This window comes from Bombus huntii, chromosome 15 (assembly GCF_024542735.1).
Source record: "Bombus huntii isolate Logan2020A chromosome 15, iyBomHunt1.1, whole genome shotgun sequence".
Classification (NCBI taxonomy): Eukaryota; Metazoa; Arthropoda; class Insecta; order Hymenoptera; family Apidae; genus Bombus; species Bombus huntii.
Genome location: NC_066252.1, coordinates 3,213,368 through 3,230,761, shown reverse-complemented (window position 1 = coordinate 3,230,761; position 17,394 = coordinate 3,213,368). Strand labels below are relative to the sequence as shown.

General features: G+C 36.4%; 2 protein-coding genes and 1 long non-coding RNA gene across 14 annotated transcripts in view; 2 read left to right on the top strand and 1 right to left on the bottom strand.

Moving 5' to 3' along the window:
• The window catches only part of LOC126873748 (uncharacterized), a 327,994-nt gene that overhangs the window by 295,956 nt on the left and 14,644 nt on the right, over positions 1 to 17,394 (top strand). The window lies entirely within an intron of this gene.
• The window catches only part of LOC126873706 (potassium/sodium hyperpolarization-activated cyclic nucleotide-gated channel 3), a 212,211-nt gene that overhangs the window by 192,496 nt on the left and 2,321 nt on the right, over positions 1 to 17,394 (top strand). For 6 of the 11 annotated variants that reach the window (XM_050634855.1, XM_050634854.1, XM_050634852.1 and 3 more), the window contains 7 exons: positions 786 to 893; positions 12,677 to 12,826; positions 13,509 to 13,727; positions 14,245 to 14,391; positions 14,473 to 14,590; positions 15,185 to 15,473; positions 17,238 to 17,373. In XM_050634855.1, coding sequence (XP_050490812.1) covers positions 786 to 893; positions 12,677 to 12,826; positions 13,509 to 13,727; positions 14,245 to 14,391; positions 14,473 to 14,590; positions 15,185 to 15,473; positions 17,238 to 17,373 — 1,167 coding nt within the window. The remainder of the gene's footprint in view (positions 1 to 785; positions 894 to 12,676; positions 12,827 to 13,508; positions 13,728 to 14,244; positions 14,392 to 14,472; positions 14,591 to 15,184; positions 15,474 to 17,237; positions 17,374 to 17,394) is intronic. The other 5 variants (XM_050634860.1, XM_050634856.1, XM_050634861.1 and 2 more) reach the window with 3 other exon arrangements.
• On the bottom strand, positions 4,274 to 9,553 carry LOC126873771 (uncharacterized). Its single transcript, XR_007692533.1, has 2 exons — positions 7,075 to 9,553; positions 4,274 to 6,951 (listed from the first exon to the last, which is right to left on the bottom strand). It is a non-coding gene; the product is annotated as an uncharacterized LOC126873771 (long non-coding RNA).

Genomic DNA, 17,394 nt, shown 5'->3' with positions numbered 1-17,394 from the left:
ACGTACGACTACACAGTGTTCGAGAAGAGGATGGACGATCGGAAACATATTCACCCCTCGATCGATCGATCGATTCATTCATTCACGAATGGACATAAATACTTTTCGACGATGATTCGTACACGTAACGAACGATCAACTAACAATGAGAAAACCTGTCGTTGATATACTGACGTACTTAAGTTTACACGATTAAGCGTAGTCCTGCTATGAATAAACTTGGAGAAAATGAAAGGTCGCGCGTTGTTCTCGTGGATCGGTGTATCGATCACGATCTATGCTGACAAGTGCATAGATACGCACGAATCATAATTGAAATAAGCAAATGACGAGTGGATCTCGATGTTACATTTTTTAGGAACAGCGTCGTTCTACTTGTGTCTTCCACCTTCCTCCTTTTCTCGACGGAAAGCGTTTCTTTCACGGAATACGTTTTGCTCGACGAGAGAACAAAAAGAAAGAACGAAACGAACGAAACCGACAGTGTGCAAAGGAAAAAAAGAAAGGCAAGAAGAAAAGAAGGAAAAGGAAAGGAAAGGAAAGAAAGAAAGAAAACAAAAGGAAAGAAAGAAAAAAAGAAAGAAGAAAGGACAAGGAACTCGAATACCTAAACCGATCTTACTCCTTCTATTTTCTGTTTCCTCTCTTTTTCTCTTTTTCCCCTCACTATCTTGTCTATTTCTATATTTTCTGTCTTTCTCTACCTCTTTATTACGAATCTTCTTGATAACCTGGCCCTTTTCTTACTATACGTCTTGCTATGTCCCGCTTTCTTTTGTTTCTAGATATTGCAGAACCTACAAAAAAAACGCACTGAGCGGAGGGGGCGCCTAAGTTCTGACAATATGAGTAAAAAGAAGTCCGGTTTCAGCAAAAGCGACCTTATTTTTAAGGTAACCCGCCCTAACGAATGCGCGAGCTCTCGTCCGCTCGAGGTTCGCGATCGTGTTCGTCGAACCCGCCTCGAGACCACCTTGGGTCCCGTTTTCACGAGACTCGAGCGAACCACGCCGACTCTGTCCGCCCTGTGTTCTTCTCGCAAAACCAAAATGCCAAGAAATAAAGGAATTTCTAGCGAAGAATATCCTTAAATAAATATATTACGATAAATATCTCGTTTCGTAAATATTTGATGAAACAGGGAATCGGATGAGTATACAAAAAGTACATATAGCCAGTTCCCATGAAAACGAACTGGATAATTCACGGTTGATTTGTCAGGCGAATAAGTAAACGGAATGAGAGGGCATGAACAGAGGAGAAAAAGGAGAGTCAGCAGTGTGTCGTTCGATCGATGTCTCGCGAAGAACAGGAAGAGCGATCACGAGGAGGCTGGACGCAGGAGCTGTACGCTGATTGGCTCGTTGGTTTATTACAAACATTCGCTTCTACTATCCGCCGCATTATACATTACATATTACCCGCAGCAATAGGCTATGCTTCTTATACATTCACCATCGGCACCCGCCTAGCGATGAGAAAGTACCAAAGTGTATTTTTATTCCTGCAAATATATATCTATATATATATACATAGATATATACATACAATATATTGTGTGTGACATTACTATATATGTATATATACTTTGGAGAAATTTCATCGACCAAACCCAAGTTGTGAAAAACAAAAAAGTGATATAGAAGAAATATATATATATATATAGATAACGAGAAAGATATGTAAAAAAAACGCCCTATTCTCGAAGTAGTCAGAGCTGATTTTCTCTCTGACTCGTTTTCGAGACGATCCGTCATCTCGTTGTCGAAGTTGGCGAGTTATTCGTTCCCATGCGCGAAATCAACGAAAAGAGAAACAATAGAAAAAAAAATGAAATAGGAATGGTAAATAAAATACTCGACTATCGTGAAGAAGCAGACGTCTCCACGTCTAGATGCAATCGTCTACTCGTGGATCCTTCCTCTCTCTTTCTCTCGACCATCTCTTTGTCTCATCCACTTGGTTTTTGTCGTGTTTTAATATATATGTTTCCTTCTACTTCTCCGCTTTTCCATCCTTCGCGATTTTTTACAGAGAAAAAAGAAACCGAAAGTATTTGTCTTATTTCTTTCCGCCTGGATAGAAATAATTTATCTGTCTCTATTTCTCTCTGCTCTCGCGATCTCCTTCCTATCCAGCAAACAACCAAATCGTCACACGGCATGTGTGTTCCATTAGGACTTTCTCAACGCTTCCCAGACGACCCTCTAGTTCCATGGAACGATTGATCCGACGAGCCGGAAGAACAGATGGCCGTACTCTTTGCTACGATACCAAAAGCCACTGTCCATGCACTGTCTCTTGAAACGCTTTTTTTATCGCTAGACGGTGTGCACGATCCTTTGGAAACGAACGCACGTTGATTGGGCGTCCCTTCTCTGTCGCTTTGTTGCAAATCGCACACTGTTGTCCGCTGTTAGCGATGGGCGGTCGACTCTCTGCCCCGGGTTTTCGCGAGACTCTCCCTTGCTCGAATTGCTTTCGATGTTTTCGGGGACGTTGGGGATCCGGGGGATACGGTGTAAGTCTCTAAACGGGGTCACGAAAAATTCCGAAGAGTTTTAAGGAACCGTAAGACTTTCATTTACTATGGAATATTTCACTCATTTTATGTTAGGTTTAAAACTGATCGAAATATTAATTAACGATATCTCTTCAAAAATCCTGCAAAATTAGCAAAAACGTAACTGTGGTGACTGGTTATAGTTACAGAGTTCGACGAATTTGGAGAAAACGTAGATGATAAAGAAAGTAGTGGTAGCAGTAGAAGGTAGAAGGAAAAATCGTCATCTTCTGCTTGGAGTAAGCTAACGTTGTATTTAAGTGTACCGAATTCATGTTGTATCTTCACCATGTAATTAGCACTTTCTTTTCAGATGTATTGAAACGTGTGGTTAATAAGTAGGTAACATTAACACAAATATTCAAATATAAGTATTTAAAGAAAAATTTAAAAATCGATATTTCTCTTTGTGAATGTAAATAGCACTCGAACTGAGAATTAATTAAGAATTGTTTCAGCAAATCACGTTCTGCCACAGTGATTAATAAATAAATAACATTGGAACAAATATTCTTTGCAACTGTATTACAATTAGAAAATTGATATTTGTCTTAATGAATCTAAATAACGCTCATACTGAGAACTAATTAAAAATTCTTTCAGTAAATCGCATTTTATCATAATGACCAACAACTAGATACCGTTAAGAGAAATATTCTTTGTAACTTTATAATAATCAACTAAGAAATTTCATATTTGTCTTAATGAATTCAAACAGTACGCAGACGGAGAACTAATTAAGAATTCTTTCAGTAAATCACGTTGTACCGTGAACTAATCAGTTTTGTACTTTCTGTAAGTATCTTTCTATTCTAACTTAAGTATTTTACAAATGAAAACTAGAAAAATCAGAAATTATCTCTTTCGTACCTATAAGTATCTCTTCGTAGGACAAACCATATTAAGCGGTGTTTAATTTGTAATTTGAAATTAAAAGCTATTCTAAGAACACGGCTAACGTCTTTGAAGGCTCTTGTCTAAACTTTTCATAGACTAGAAGCGTTCGAAGCGATTCGACATTCGCAATTACGCGTTCAATAGCGATTCGAGAACGTGTCAAGCCGATCGTCACAGCTAATCGACTTGAGAATCTACCCCCGGAGAGAACCACCCACCCCCGGTGTCCCCCGCCTCCCAGCATTTATACGAGGCGCATCGCTGCTCTTTTTTTCTAGATGACTAACGAAAACGGAAATGAAACGAACCAGAAAAAGGAAAGGGGATAACAATTAGGGCGCATTGTATGAGAGTAGAGAGCTCGCTACCCCTGCCGCTGCTCTGCGAACCGACCTTCACCATTTTTCGCCTCCTCTCTCTGTTTCCCACACACTCCCTTCAGCCTCTGTTGCTTCTCAGCCAAGAAAAAAGAATATATGTGCACCCCTTTGTGATACTGGCTGGCTATCTGTTTTGTGGCTGCAAGCAGGCGCAAAGAAATAGAAAAGGTCATAGTGAAAAGAACATATAGAAAAATTAAAAAAACAATATAGAAAAAAATGCAGAAAAAAAGAAACGGTAGCGAGAGGAAGAGGTGGCTTGCTTCTCGTTGCTTAGAGCCTGGCTTCTTTGCCGCTTCATGATTATTTGACTTGGCAGCTGGCGTTTCTTTTACGTTCTCTGTCTCTCGCTCTGTTCCTGTCTATCCCCTTCTGTCTATCACTTTTTCATTTTGTATCATTTCTTCCTTTTTGCTTTTCCGTTTCGCGCATCTTTTTTCTTTCTTTTTTCTTTTATTTTTGTCCGTCAGTTTATCACGTCCCTTTATTCTTTCCCTCTTTTTCTTCTTTTTGGCTTTTTGTTTCAATCGGTTCTGCTTTTGTCATTTTGTCTCCCTCGAATTTTTGGTTTCGTTCTTTCGTTCTTACCGGTGTGTCCATCGCGATATAGCCGTCTGAACGTCCTGGAGAACGTTCAGCCCCGATTGATGATCGGTCGTCCTCCTCGATTACCCCATCGTCTCAGTGCCTCAGTTTTATTTTTGTTCCCTCGTTCGTTTGTTCGACCCTTGTCCCTCGATTCTTTTTCCATTTTTTCTTTCTCCTCGTCCTTTCTTTCGGTTTGTTCAGTTGTCGTTGCGTTGTTTCTTTTTTGTGTCATTCCTTGGTTTCTGTGTACTTTAAATTTTGTTGATTAGTAACGCTGTTGCCACACCTGTACGCGGCGCGCGCGCGCGTCCACCAGCACGCCACTTTCGACGTGATCGAGGCGCGCCCTGTGTCAAACACGCGCACGCGTCGCGTACTTGTACAATATACAATAACCGCCATATCGTTACTTGTACTTTTGACCATTGATGACCATTTAGCTGTTCATTTATTACCGTGAAGAGTTGTGTTACGACAAACGCTTTCGTCTTTTTTAAATGGACTTGTGACTGTCTCTTGTAGAACAGAAGGTTGGATGTTCAGTTTTAATTCAATGTATATGTATATGTATATCGTTCCTTTGTTCGTTTGTGTCTCGTTATCTTTTTCCTTTTTTCTTTTGTTTTCTGAATGATTCAAACCATGCGTATGCATATCCACTATGCGCGCGCTCCCATGCGTGAATAGTATATACGTGTAAATAATTACACGCGCATTATTATACACACGTGTGTATATCTCACGTTGTGTGACGCAACAAAATGCAACGAATAAACTAAAGAAAAATAAAAAAGAAGAAGAAGAAAAAAAGCGACAAATCGCGATATTCTCTGGTCGTGTGCCGTTGTGTGTCCACGTGTCCACGTCCACGTGTCTCTACGTCGTGTGTAGCGCGCGCGCGCGTGTGCGCGTATGTGTACCGCATGAACCATATATGATGTTTGTTAGTTTGTTCCTTTGTTTCGTTTGTTTTAATGCCAGGTAATGTATTGAAACTAGTTGTGGTCTAGCAGTAAGTTTTTTCATCGCCCTGTTTTTTTTTTACCCGTACTTTGTCCAGTAGGCGCAGAGAACAATACACTGTGACTTGTCACAGCCATCATGTATAACATATCACCAAAATAATAACGACACGCGCCGTTTCCATTCTACCAGCCGTTAGTTAGCCGGATTCTGTACGCTTGTATGTCGAGATCGAATGACGATTTCTGAATTCCTTCGGAGTTCGGGGATTACAACGAAGCATTACGGAACATTACGCACGTCATGATGCTATACACGCGTTGTACCGTTGCTTCTTGCCGTATCGAACAATCGGACGGACGACAAGCGAAACCGAAGTTTCGGCATTCCTTTGATCAACCAAACGTTACCGGACACGATTCCCATCGCCATTCGATTTCGTGTTCGATGATACACGCACCGTGATTGCCCGATATTCAGACAACCGCGGTTTTGATATAATGGAGGTATTCGTTGCTGTTCTGTCGTCTCGTTATTGAGACCTATGTAGGCATTGACACACGCTATCTGTGAAATCAACGGTTGTCTCGCAACGAAATTATGCTATGACCATCCCAAGGAAAACGTATTTTTATGGTTTCTATATTAAATTCTATTACAGTGTTTTAATGGTTTGACATTGATAAAAGATTTCGAATTGGTCAGTTCTGTTTGTTTATTATAAGGAAGTTTCTTTACGTACATTACTACAATATGTATTATGGTTCGTAGAAAGAAATATTCATTTCTATCGATTATAAAAGCGTAGATCCTATTAAAAAGGTTACATATTAAAATGTAGTACTGCTTCTTTCACGTGACATTCCAAGTATTTTGAACAGAAAAATAAGTATTTTTAGTATATAGGTATTAAATTAGTGAAATACCATATTATATTTTTTATGTAATATTGTGAATGATTTGAATTGAAAGATATAAACTGTATTATCTCGAAAAGAAGAACAAAGAAAGAACGCTGCAAATTAATCTAATGTAGAAAAATATAAATGTAAGTAAATGATACCATTTTCTAAAGGAGAAAGGTTACAATGTGATAAATTAATTGTTACGGACACATTTTTTTCACTGTAAATTCACTATAATAATGATAAGTACAAGTTTTCGTTACGAATTAATGCTTTACAGTGTTAAGTAGTAATGATGCTGACAATGGTATGGATACTATTTTCTTAAAAGAAAAATTTATGGTACTATGAATTATACATTTGTCGAAGCACGATGCTTGTGCACTTGACCACTTGTTTTCCAAGTGGTGTAATATCCCTTGCAAAAAGAGATTGATTACGTAGTATTACATCTTCTCTGAACAATATTGATCAAGTCGAATACATAACACTTCCAACGGAACTCAATCGATCACGTAGTACTACGTTTCTTGCATAGCAGAATCTGTTACGTAATTCAACATTCCTTGTAAATTGACATTGATCGTGTAGTACTATAGTCTTGAATAACACGAGGTGAATCATTGTCTACGCAATATCGTACATGGCTATGTATCTAAGAAACGTAATTATTAATCAGACAATCATAAATTGATAATGAACCATAAATAAATCAGAAATTTCTCGACAAGAAATAATTTATCAATCACATAATACGTGAGCTTTTTTGTAATCCCACCATAACACTACGTTATCCAATCATGCCAAACCAACTGCGAACAACCAAACACGTAATTTTCCGTTAATGTCTAATAAAGTACTTTAAATTGTTAAATCACGTTGTACCGCGTTGTTTCGCAATTTTAATTGCAGCGTTCTATGTTATTATCAAACACCAATCAGAAATCATACGACCTGTAGTCATCTACATTGTAACTTTACACATAACCTACAAAGTGAAAAGATAAGATAATATAACTTGTTTCCTTTGTATCTATTCAAGTATTTCTGGAAACTAATACGTTTTATCATAAGAAAATTATTGTTGCTCGATGTATCACTACATATAAGAACATAAATTGTTTCAATAATAGTAACAATAATTTTCATAAACGATCATATACGATACACATGTAACACTACCGAACGTGTTAATTGGCTATGAAACAAAGAAATCAATCACAAAACCACGCGGTACTACAGTAAAATAACATATATTTACACTACAATAAAATCTCTACACAATTGCGAGTAATGCCATTTAACCATTACCCAACAATGAGACAAAGAGCACAATAACGCTATCTACATCCTTTCTTATCAGACGAAACCAAAATACCAAAAATAATCAGTGTCGCCATCTTCTACGAAGGAAGTGCGAAGCTTACTGCCAAGTCCCTATACCGTTTAACTTCCTGTATCTCGAGTTTCTCGCTTAATTCTCCCTATTGCAGTATTCTCGATTACCACAGATAGTGTGTCTCGATGCGATCTCCACTGTTACCAGGCGAAGATCGCCGCAAGTTTCGGAAAGGGGCCCGGAATTAGAGCAACAATAAGAGGACGATAACGTCGAACGTTCTTGGCTGAGTATCGGGCCGTTGCTGGCCTCTAAATTGGAAAAGTTGTGTCGAGATTGGTCATGGATTACGGGGTCAGAGATGATCGTTCTCCCCGCGATCGGGCTTCCTTTGGCACGCGCGCACGCGCGCGTTTTCGCCACAAGAAGAAACGGAAACACGCGAGCGTGCGCGTTACGTGTGCTGTATATACACACGATACGCACATCATCGAACCCCTGAAACCGATCCTTAGACTTTAGACCCTGGATCGATTTGGAGGCCGCGGAGGGCACTCTCGATGGGATTTTAGAGAGCTAAATTAATTGCCAACTAGATTTCTAAAAATGCTCTTTTTTTACTCTTTTTTTCTATTGCTAGTTTTTCCTTGTTTCTTCTTTTTTTTAGTTCGATTCCAGGTCACTGGATTGCGGGGAAAGATCAAACGAATTTTTTGAAGAACGATAAGTGCTCGTTTGTACAGCAGAATTTGATTTATCTGTTTACTGATGAAATTTGTGCCACTTCGTAAAAATCTTGACGGTGCTCTGGTACTCGTCCGGGTTAATTGGTTTAATTTTTTCTATGCAGCTCCATGGGTACACTTTTTTAAGCTTCGGTGATGATTCGATGAAATTTTTAAGAACTTGTTAGACTGATCGATGATCGGTTGTTAATTACCCTGGCGATTAAATATTTAAATAGAAAATTGAATTTGCAATAGCAATAGGTTAATTGTTAGAGAAATTTCATTGTGACATTGTAATATAAATCAAGGTTTTTTAATCCTTAGCATATTAAAGTGGTATTATCGAAGTTCTATGCCAAAAGAGATTCAATGATCCTATGCTTTCTTTTATCGTTATGCTAATTCGTATTATCGAAGCTTCGTCATAACTATAGGCGCATTGAAGTTGATCAAAATATTAGTAGAACTTGTGAATATTATTAAATAGAAATGTTTATTTTGACTGTCGCGTTCACATACTCAGTGTGTGATAAATAATAACGTTGTAAATAAATTTACGATTTTAAATATCATAGCTTCAATTAAATTTGAAAGTCTTTCTATCTGTGTTTACAAGAACATTCTTTATATGTCGTATAATCTAAAAATGAAAAAATTTGAAAGTTAGCTTTAACGAAAAAAGATCTAACAATTACAAATGACAATTTTCTTGCACATTAACTTTTAAAAATCAATTGAGTAGCATCACACGTAAATTCCGTTATCGTAACTTCGTTTATTTCTGATTTCAAATTAAATTAAATTGTATAGCTATAGTTAAAGATATGTAAGTTTTCAGATACGTTCGAGTGATAGTGCAAGTTCCATTATCACGATTATCGTTTTATTCGCGAGCCAATATATAATAACGGTGTTCAATGACGTAAAGACGTACATAGTTCCTAAGAAATATTTAATAACTCACTCGCTCTTATTTATTCTGACGCAAATACGCAATCGTTTTACTGTTAGTTACTAAACAAAACAAAAAGAAGAAAACTAACAAACGACAGCACTTCTCTTGGAGTTTTTTAACATTTATGCAAACGTCATTTCAGATGCTATTTTGTCTATGCTTACTTACTGCTATTTGTGAATGAAACATAGGTATAGAAAAATCATGTACAATATATTTGCCAAAAGTATTAAGAAGTTATTAATAAGTAAAAATTAAGAAAATATTTATTGAGGTCCGTAAGTAAGTCCACGCCTTTGTATGCTAAGGATTACGTTCTACGAACAAAAACTTCAGGAAGTTTGTCAAACGTGACGATGAAATATTTTTATATAGTTTTGAACGTAAAATTTCTTTATACAAACGAAGATTTATCGAATTTGCAATGGTATTTCCTTTTTGAAAAATCGTGTTTTACAAACAGTAGGCAACGATTTGCTTATTTATTTCAACATAAAAACGATGTTCTTTTATCGTATTTTTCAAAACATTTTGGCTTTACGATGGTATTTTACAATGGTATAAAAAACTAAGCTTCGCGTAAAAAGTCAACTGCAGTTTGTTTACTCACGGCTTCGTAAAAACGAAGTTTCATAGTATTTCTCGAAAAATTTCAGATTTGCAGAGTACATCTGCTCTTTACAAAATTGTGTTTCGAAAAAATGAACAAAAATTTATTTATTTATACGTGTCTGCATAAAAACGAAGCTTTATCGTGATTTCTAAAAAAATTTCAGATTCACGGTGGCATTTCCACTTCGCGAGACCTCGTTTCACGAGCGAAAATAGACGGTGGTTTACTTGTTTGTCGCAAACCGCTCGTAAATAGGGCGAAATACGTGTCGATTCTTTAATAATGCCAATCGTGTAGTCGTAAATAATTCTCGACGCATTCCGCGCGGAAGTAAAAACGCGTCGAGCGTGACTTCGTTCGTGTTTTTGAAATTCAAATCGCACCCGTCGAAGATTCAGAGCGGTCGAATTGCATGAATAATTCGATAAACGTTACACTCGCGTCGAAATTTCGACGTGGCGCGTGTTCCTAAAGGAAAAAACGAACTCTCCCCGCAATAATTCAACGTGATTTATTCCGTTTTCTTCGCCGCTAATGAATCTTTGATCAGCTCGTTAACCGATGTATCGGTAAATTTTTTATTGAAACATTGCATCAACCGTTCGACCAATTGATTTCGCGATCGTAGTACAAACACAGATCCGCGGTGACGCGTAAATGAAAATCGCGAAACAGTTCGATATCCATTTTGAAGTTTAAAGAACAAAAGTTATTGGCGGAATTTATTGGGAATCGATTGACAGAGTTTATCTGAGTATTTTTGATATTGGATAAACTTTTTTTTTAATTGGAAAGATAGTTTTAGTTAAACACGGGTAAACGATGTGTCGTTACAGGCGAGAACTACCTGTAGAATTTTGTTTCGATTATTACTGTGATTTTTCAAAAGCGGTAGCCAATTTTTCCCCGGAACTTCCAGTTAAAAAATTACGTATTGAATACGTGTGTATGTTTTTACCTTATTGATACTGTTCATAATTATTCGCATGTTCCTATTTGTTAAAAAAATTGAGTTTTACTGTAATATTTTATAAAAATATTGATATTGTTACAATATATTGAGTAATATAAATTGACAATAATATTGTCTAATAATAGTGAATAAATATTTGTCACTATTTTTCGTACAATTGGCTTTACAATAAGGACATGCCATAATATACGATAAGCCTTCATGTTAAAATTTCATATTGGGCTACGAAAATAGAACTACTATTGCCAAAATAATGAATTGAATAATTTAATTGACTCCAAAATTAGGACAAATTATAGTAATTATATGATACTGGTAAAATATTGGGACATGGAAATGGTAGTACTGCTCCCATAACAGTGAATAAATAATTATCATCATATTTGTCGTTATTCAATTATTAAAACAAGCATATAACAATCAAGTCATAGTTGATAAAATTTTACAAAATGATACATGAGAAATATGATATATTAATATATGAAGTGCCACATATAAAACTCAGATTTATCATAAAATACCGTAATAAAATATATTTACTATCAAGTACAAAAGTTATATTAATTGGAAGCAAAAAATGTTACTCACTTTCAATAATTATGGACAGCTTTCCTTCCTCTTTATATATTTTATAATATCAAAATATTATTTAATATTTAATAAAATTAGAATATCGTTTACTAAAAACAAAAGCTATACAGTAATTTTATTTAGTGGGTCAGCTCTCTTCCCTTCGGAATGGTTTCCGCCGTCTCCAGCTTCTTTTCTTAGTGAGGACTTGGATTCCCATATCGTGCTTATGGCGCACTGTTCAGCCGAAAAGTTTGCAGTTCACAGTTGATCGAGCACGATCGATCGTCGATTTGAAATCATTATCGAACGCCAGAACTTGTCCTGAACATGTCTGGTCCATAAGCCAAGTCTGAGAATCTTAGCCTAACAGTGCAAATGATTGATACATATATATATATACATATGTTGTATACAATATATATGTATATATATTTTTCCTTTTTGTTTCATCTGTTAGAGCATTCGTAGAGTAATCATTATTATAAACGTTCTTTAGGTTACATTGACTTGTTTTTTTGTGTGCCACGTGATGCGTATTTTCTAATGTAGCATGCTTTTTGAACTGAAAATTGAAACCCGAAAGTATGAACAGCGAAAACTACTTAGGAGAGGAAAAACACTGAAATCGTTCGCGTTCAGACTCGAAATTTTGTCTTATTCCTTAAATCACTTCTATCCTAAATATGAAAAAAGATGAAAATATCTTAATTACTTAAGCTACGTTTTTCCTACGCGTAGAAATATAAGATTTCTATAAATTAAGGAAAGAGAAATCCATAAAAATTTCTCTAGATTAAGATAAACTAAGCATTGAAAATTTTTTATAGATATAAAAAGTTTCTACGATTTATGTCGCGGCTGATAATTATACAGGCATATCGGCATAAGGAATAATTAATAATAATGGCATTATGTCGAAGAAAAGGATGACTGTTTCGGTTCTGAACGTCGAAACGTTAGGTAGTTTACTTGGCCCTTGACTCAGACGTTTGGATAAATATTTGGACTATGATAGTTTTTTTTTGACAATGTATTCAGTGAATTAATATTTGACGCGTTTTTGTGCAACACTCGCTTATTTGCTGTACACTACGCAACCGGAGCTTTGGATAACGAGAGAAGTTTTTAACTGAAGTGTGAACAACATCCTGGCGTCCGATGCTGGCACGAGAATAAACCTTTGTCGTTGTTGTTGGCAGTTCCTGAATATGGCGTCGGTGTTCATGCGGATTTTTAACCTGATTTGCATGATGCTCCTAATTGGTCACTGGAGTGGCTGCCTACAATTCCTGGTCCCAATGCTCCAAGGGTTTCCTAGTAACTCATGGGTCGCCATCAATGAATTACAAGTAAGTATTGTGACGAGCTCGACAAAATTTGAGATCCTCGCTCGTTTGAAATCTAACCTTCTCTCTATGTATACTCGTCCCGTTTTCTCCTTTTATAAAGTACTTATTATAAAATAAAATTCTGACGAACTTGATGAGGTTGGATGTTGAACACTGCGAAGAAGATCCAATCTGGAGAACCACTGTCATCTTCCTTAAAATATAATTCAGATTGAAGAAGCATTTAATAAGAAAATTTCTGAGGAAAACAGAAATAATGGAAAATAAACTTTTCTTCTTCTCCTCGCAGTTTCTTTCATACGAATGGCTTATTTCGTGAAAAGTTTGAAAGCGGAATGAAGGATTCTGAAAAACAAGAGACGTACCTTAAACCCCTCCTTTTACAATTCTTTCGTCTGCTAATGGCTTTTACTTTTATAATAGGCCTATTCTATCGTTATCCTCGAATCTGGAATGCCTTGACTAAAAATTAAGAAGGAAAATAACGATCTCTTAACCTATTTTCCTCAAAGAAGGAAATAATAACAATATATATATACATATAATACTATCGCTAATAGTTATAAAAAATATGACGTCCAAAGATAATTATAATATTTTTTGTACCAGAACGAAAAGTAGAGAAAGTTGATGTTTTTACGACAGGTCACCGTCGTAATATTTTACTATCGTCTTCTTTCAGGACTCATTTTGGCTGGAACAATACTCATGGGCCCTTTTCAAGGCCATGTCGCACATGCTCTGCATAGGATACGGAAGGTTTCCACCGCAATCCTTGACCGACATGTGGCTCACTATGCTCAGTATGATCAGCGGTGCTACCTGTTATGCACTTTTCCTTGGACACGCGACGAATCTCATTCAGTCGCTCGATTCCTCCAGGAGACAATACCGCGAGAAGGTATTTAATATTCGACGAGCGAGCCGCGAATCGTTGAAGAAAATCCTTGCACTTTCACCTTTCTGACTCTCGTTACTGTTAGTGTCAAATTCTCTAGAGTTCATGGTCGGAATATTGCTAGTAGTGTCTTTCGTGTAACGTATAACGAAGAATATTTTACTTTCAGTCTGACAACACTATAAAATCGTAAACAATACTTGAATTAAAATAATATATCATAGAACACTGGATAATACGAAGAAGCGAATTTATCTTATTGTTCTATCTATTTTTTCTATTCTATCAAAATTCTAGGAATGTCGTGTTCAAATGTCAGAATGTCCAAAACCACCAACCAACATCGACATTTATAATAAATTTTATCAATGCCAGTTTTAATTAGCTAAAAACCATCGAGCACAGAAAGTACCTCTTTAGTACAAATTCGATTAAGAATCTTCCTAAATGAAATTAATTAACGCTCAAAGCGTAGAATAAGATGTTTAAGAATAGAAATTAACGATTGTACTCGAACCAGGTTAAACAAGTAGAGGAATACATGGCCTATCGAAAGTTACCACGAGAAATGAGACAAAGGATCACGGAATATTTCGAGCATCGCTACCAGGGCAAATTCTTCGACGAGGAACTGATCCTCGGAGAGCTGTCGGAGAAATTAAGAGAAGTACGAGCCTCAGAACGAGAGACTATGGTCTACTAATTGCCCGATTTCAACAAATCCTAACGTGTTCCCGTTTCGTTCTAGGACGTGATCAACTACAACTGCAGATCGTTAGTCGCGTCCGTGCCATTCTTTGCCAACGCCGATTCCAACTTTGTCTCGGATGTCGTTACCAAACTGAGATACGAAGTCTTCCAGCCGGGTAAGTATCAGTTACTTGACTGAATCGTTAGAGTTGAAAATAATCTTTATACTAGCAAGTAGAGAAACTTCTTGAACTATCGAGGGAACTTAAAATGGTATTATCGTTACAACGAATGAATTTCGAGATTTATAATTTAGTAAAATATCGATTTGATAAAAATATTCCAAAGACATATTCTATGAAAGTTATTTTCTGATTTGTCTTTTAAATTATTATTAAACTAACTTCTCAAACAATAGTCAAACTACGTTACTTAAGAAACACAACGATGAGAATATCAATTCTTCAAATCTAAACTTCAATCTACTATACCTCGCAAGAAACAACTTCCTTACATAAACTTTTGACTAACGTAACTCTGAAAAAGTTCAAACATAAATGATTTTTCCTATTGCACACACATATATACGCATGCATACAGCCATGAAAGTAAAAGAAAAACGACCAATTCTCCGCATAACTTGAAACCTCACCTAACATTAAAATCTTACGTTCTCCTCGAACAAAAGTCAACGTTCGAGCAACAGACACATTGCAACAACAAATTTGAGGAAGATCTCTTAATAACAGCGAAGCGACAAAATTTTACAGGTGATATCATCATCAAGGAAGGTACGATCGGCTCTAAAATGTACTTCATACAAGAAGGCATAGTCGATATCGTGATGGCGAACGGCGAGGTCGCAACTTCGCTGTCAGATGGCTCGTACTTTGGCGAGATCTGTCTACTGACGAACGCGAGGAGGGTAGCCTCGGTCCGTGCCGAGACCTACTGCAATCTCTTCAGCCTCTCGGTGGATCATTTCAACGCCGTGCTGGACCAGTATCCATTAATGCGCAGAACGATGGAAAGCGTTGCCGCCGAGAGGTATAAGCTTTGGTTAGGTTTGTTCTATCGAGTTGGTGTGCTAATAGATGTCAATCATCACTCCCACTTCCATGTTGATTTTGTTGAACATTGTGTACTGTCCGATAAAGCGAGTTCTATCAGTCATTCTTATTGTTAATATCTTTATTTTATTATTATGTTAATTATTTTATTATTTTTATTATTAATATTATTATTATTGCTATCTAAAAACATTTCATATTCGCTTATCTCTTCAACACATCTTTGTTCTTCTTCTTATTATTATTATTATTACTATTATTATGATTATTATTAGTCTGATATAATTTCCTTCGTATTTGTTTGTGCTGGTTTTCAACTCGATACGCTTGTTTTGCATACACTTTACACACACAAAAATGAAAATGATAAAGAATCTTATTTGGCTGGACGTTCTTTTTTGCGATTGAAGAATCTCTCTTATTGAACGTGACAGTGCAGAATCTTTGTTTTCTTGGGGAGAAAGTATTACAACGAAAAGCGCACTAACTTGCGATCGAGGGACGAGTATCCGTTAGATACTCGTCCCCAATCAATCGAGAGGGTTTTTTGAGAATTTTTTTCAACTTCGTTTTTTTCTTTTGTGAATATTCTCTCTCGACACGCGATTCCCCGTTCGACAAGCGATCGTGTTTGTAGAAATGGCACGAGAGTCGAACGGGGTTTCATCCGTTCGAAAAGAAAGAAGAAAGCTTGGAACACCGCGACAAAATATCTTCACACTCTCGACACATTCACTATACATAGTAATGTTGTATTCATAATTTTGCAAACATACTTTATAAATCAGTTCTGGATTTCTCGGTTTTGCCGCATCTCCGCAGAGTCACATACTTCTCTTTTGTTCTAGATAGAAATTTTATGATTTATTGATCAAAGTAATTGATGCACTTTTATCGATAACAGTATTGCAGTAGCGTTTCTTGTCGTTTTTATGCACCAGTATTGTTTCTCTTATTGAATCTGTTTTGGTTACATTGCTATAGCTTATCTATCAAATTTATGGTTCACTTTGAGTTTAAATAGTTGGGCGTTTTAATCCCTCAATATAAACTCCAATGAATTATAACTGTAATAAAGAGTATAAACTCAAACAACAATCAAGATTTAAAATTTACAGTATGTGAGTGTCAAATAATTATCCTATAAACTAACCATAAATCGGTCATTTATTTCAAGAAGAGTTATTTGAAAATAAAAAAAAATTATTTTGTAGGAGACTAATCTATTTTCAACATATCAGTCGTATATTTTTATATATTTTCCTATGCCATTTAGAAGAGAAAAGATTTAATCAAAATACTATTTGGAAACTGAAAATTCTAATAAATTTCGATAACTGTGACAATAATATCGTAACGACGTTACCTCTATACCGTAATCATGAACAATTCTAACATTTATATAAAAACACTATTTCTCTTCTTCAAATTCCCAAATTCTTTGTCCATTTTTGAGGGATTAAATCGATAAAATTATAAACACACGCAAAAATGTGATTCTGCGGGGCGCATTTCAAAGCTACTGACTTTCTTTTACCCAGTCTTGTACCTCACATTATAAAACCTTTAGCGGTGCAAGTGGTATTAGAAACGAATAATAAAAAAGTTTGTTGCAAGTCGCGGTGGGATAATAACGATCGATTTTTTAGGGAATTACCTGTACTGCTAAACGGTTTGTAAGTCGATCGATGTGAATAATCGTTGGTTGTGTTCTGTGCAACATTCCCTACGCTTAATTGTGCTCTCTCTATAGGTTGAACAAAATCGGCAAGAATCCGAATCTGGTGGCCCACCGCGAGGAGGATCTTGGAAGCGAGTCGAAGACGATAAATGCCGTGGTGAACGCGCTCGCTGAGCAAGCTGCGCATGCTAGCGCCAGTGAAGAATCGGTAAATATTTTTCAAAATTGC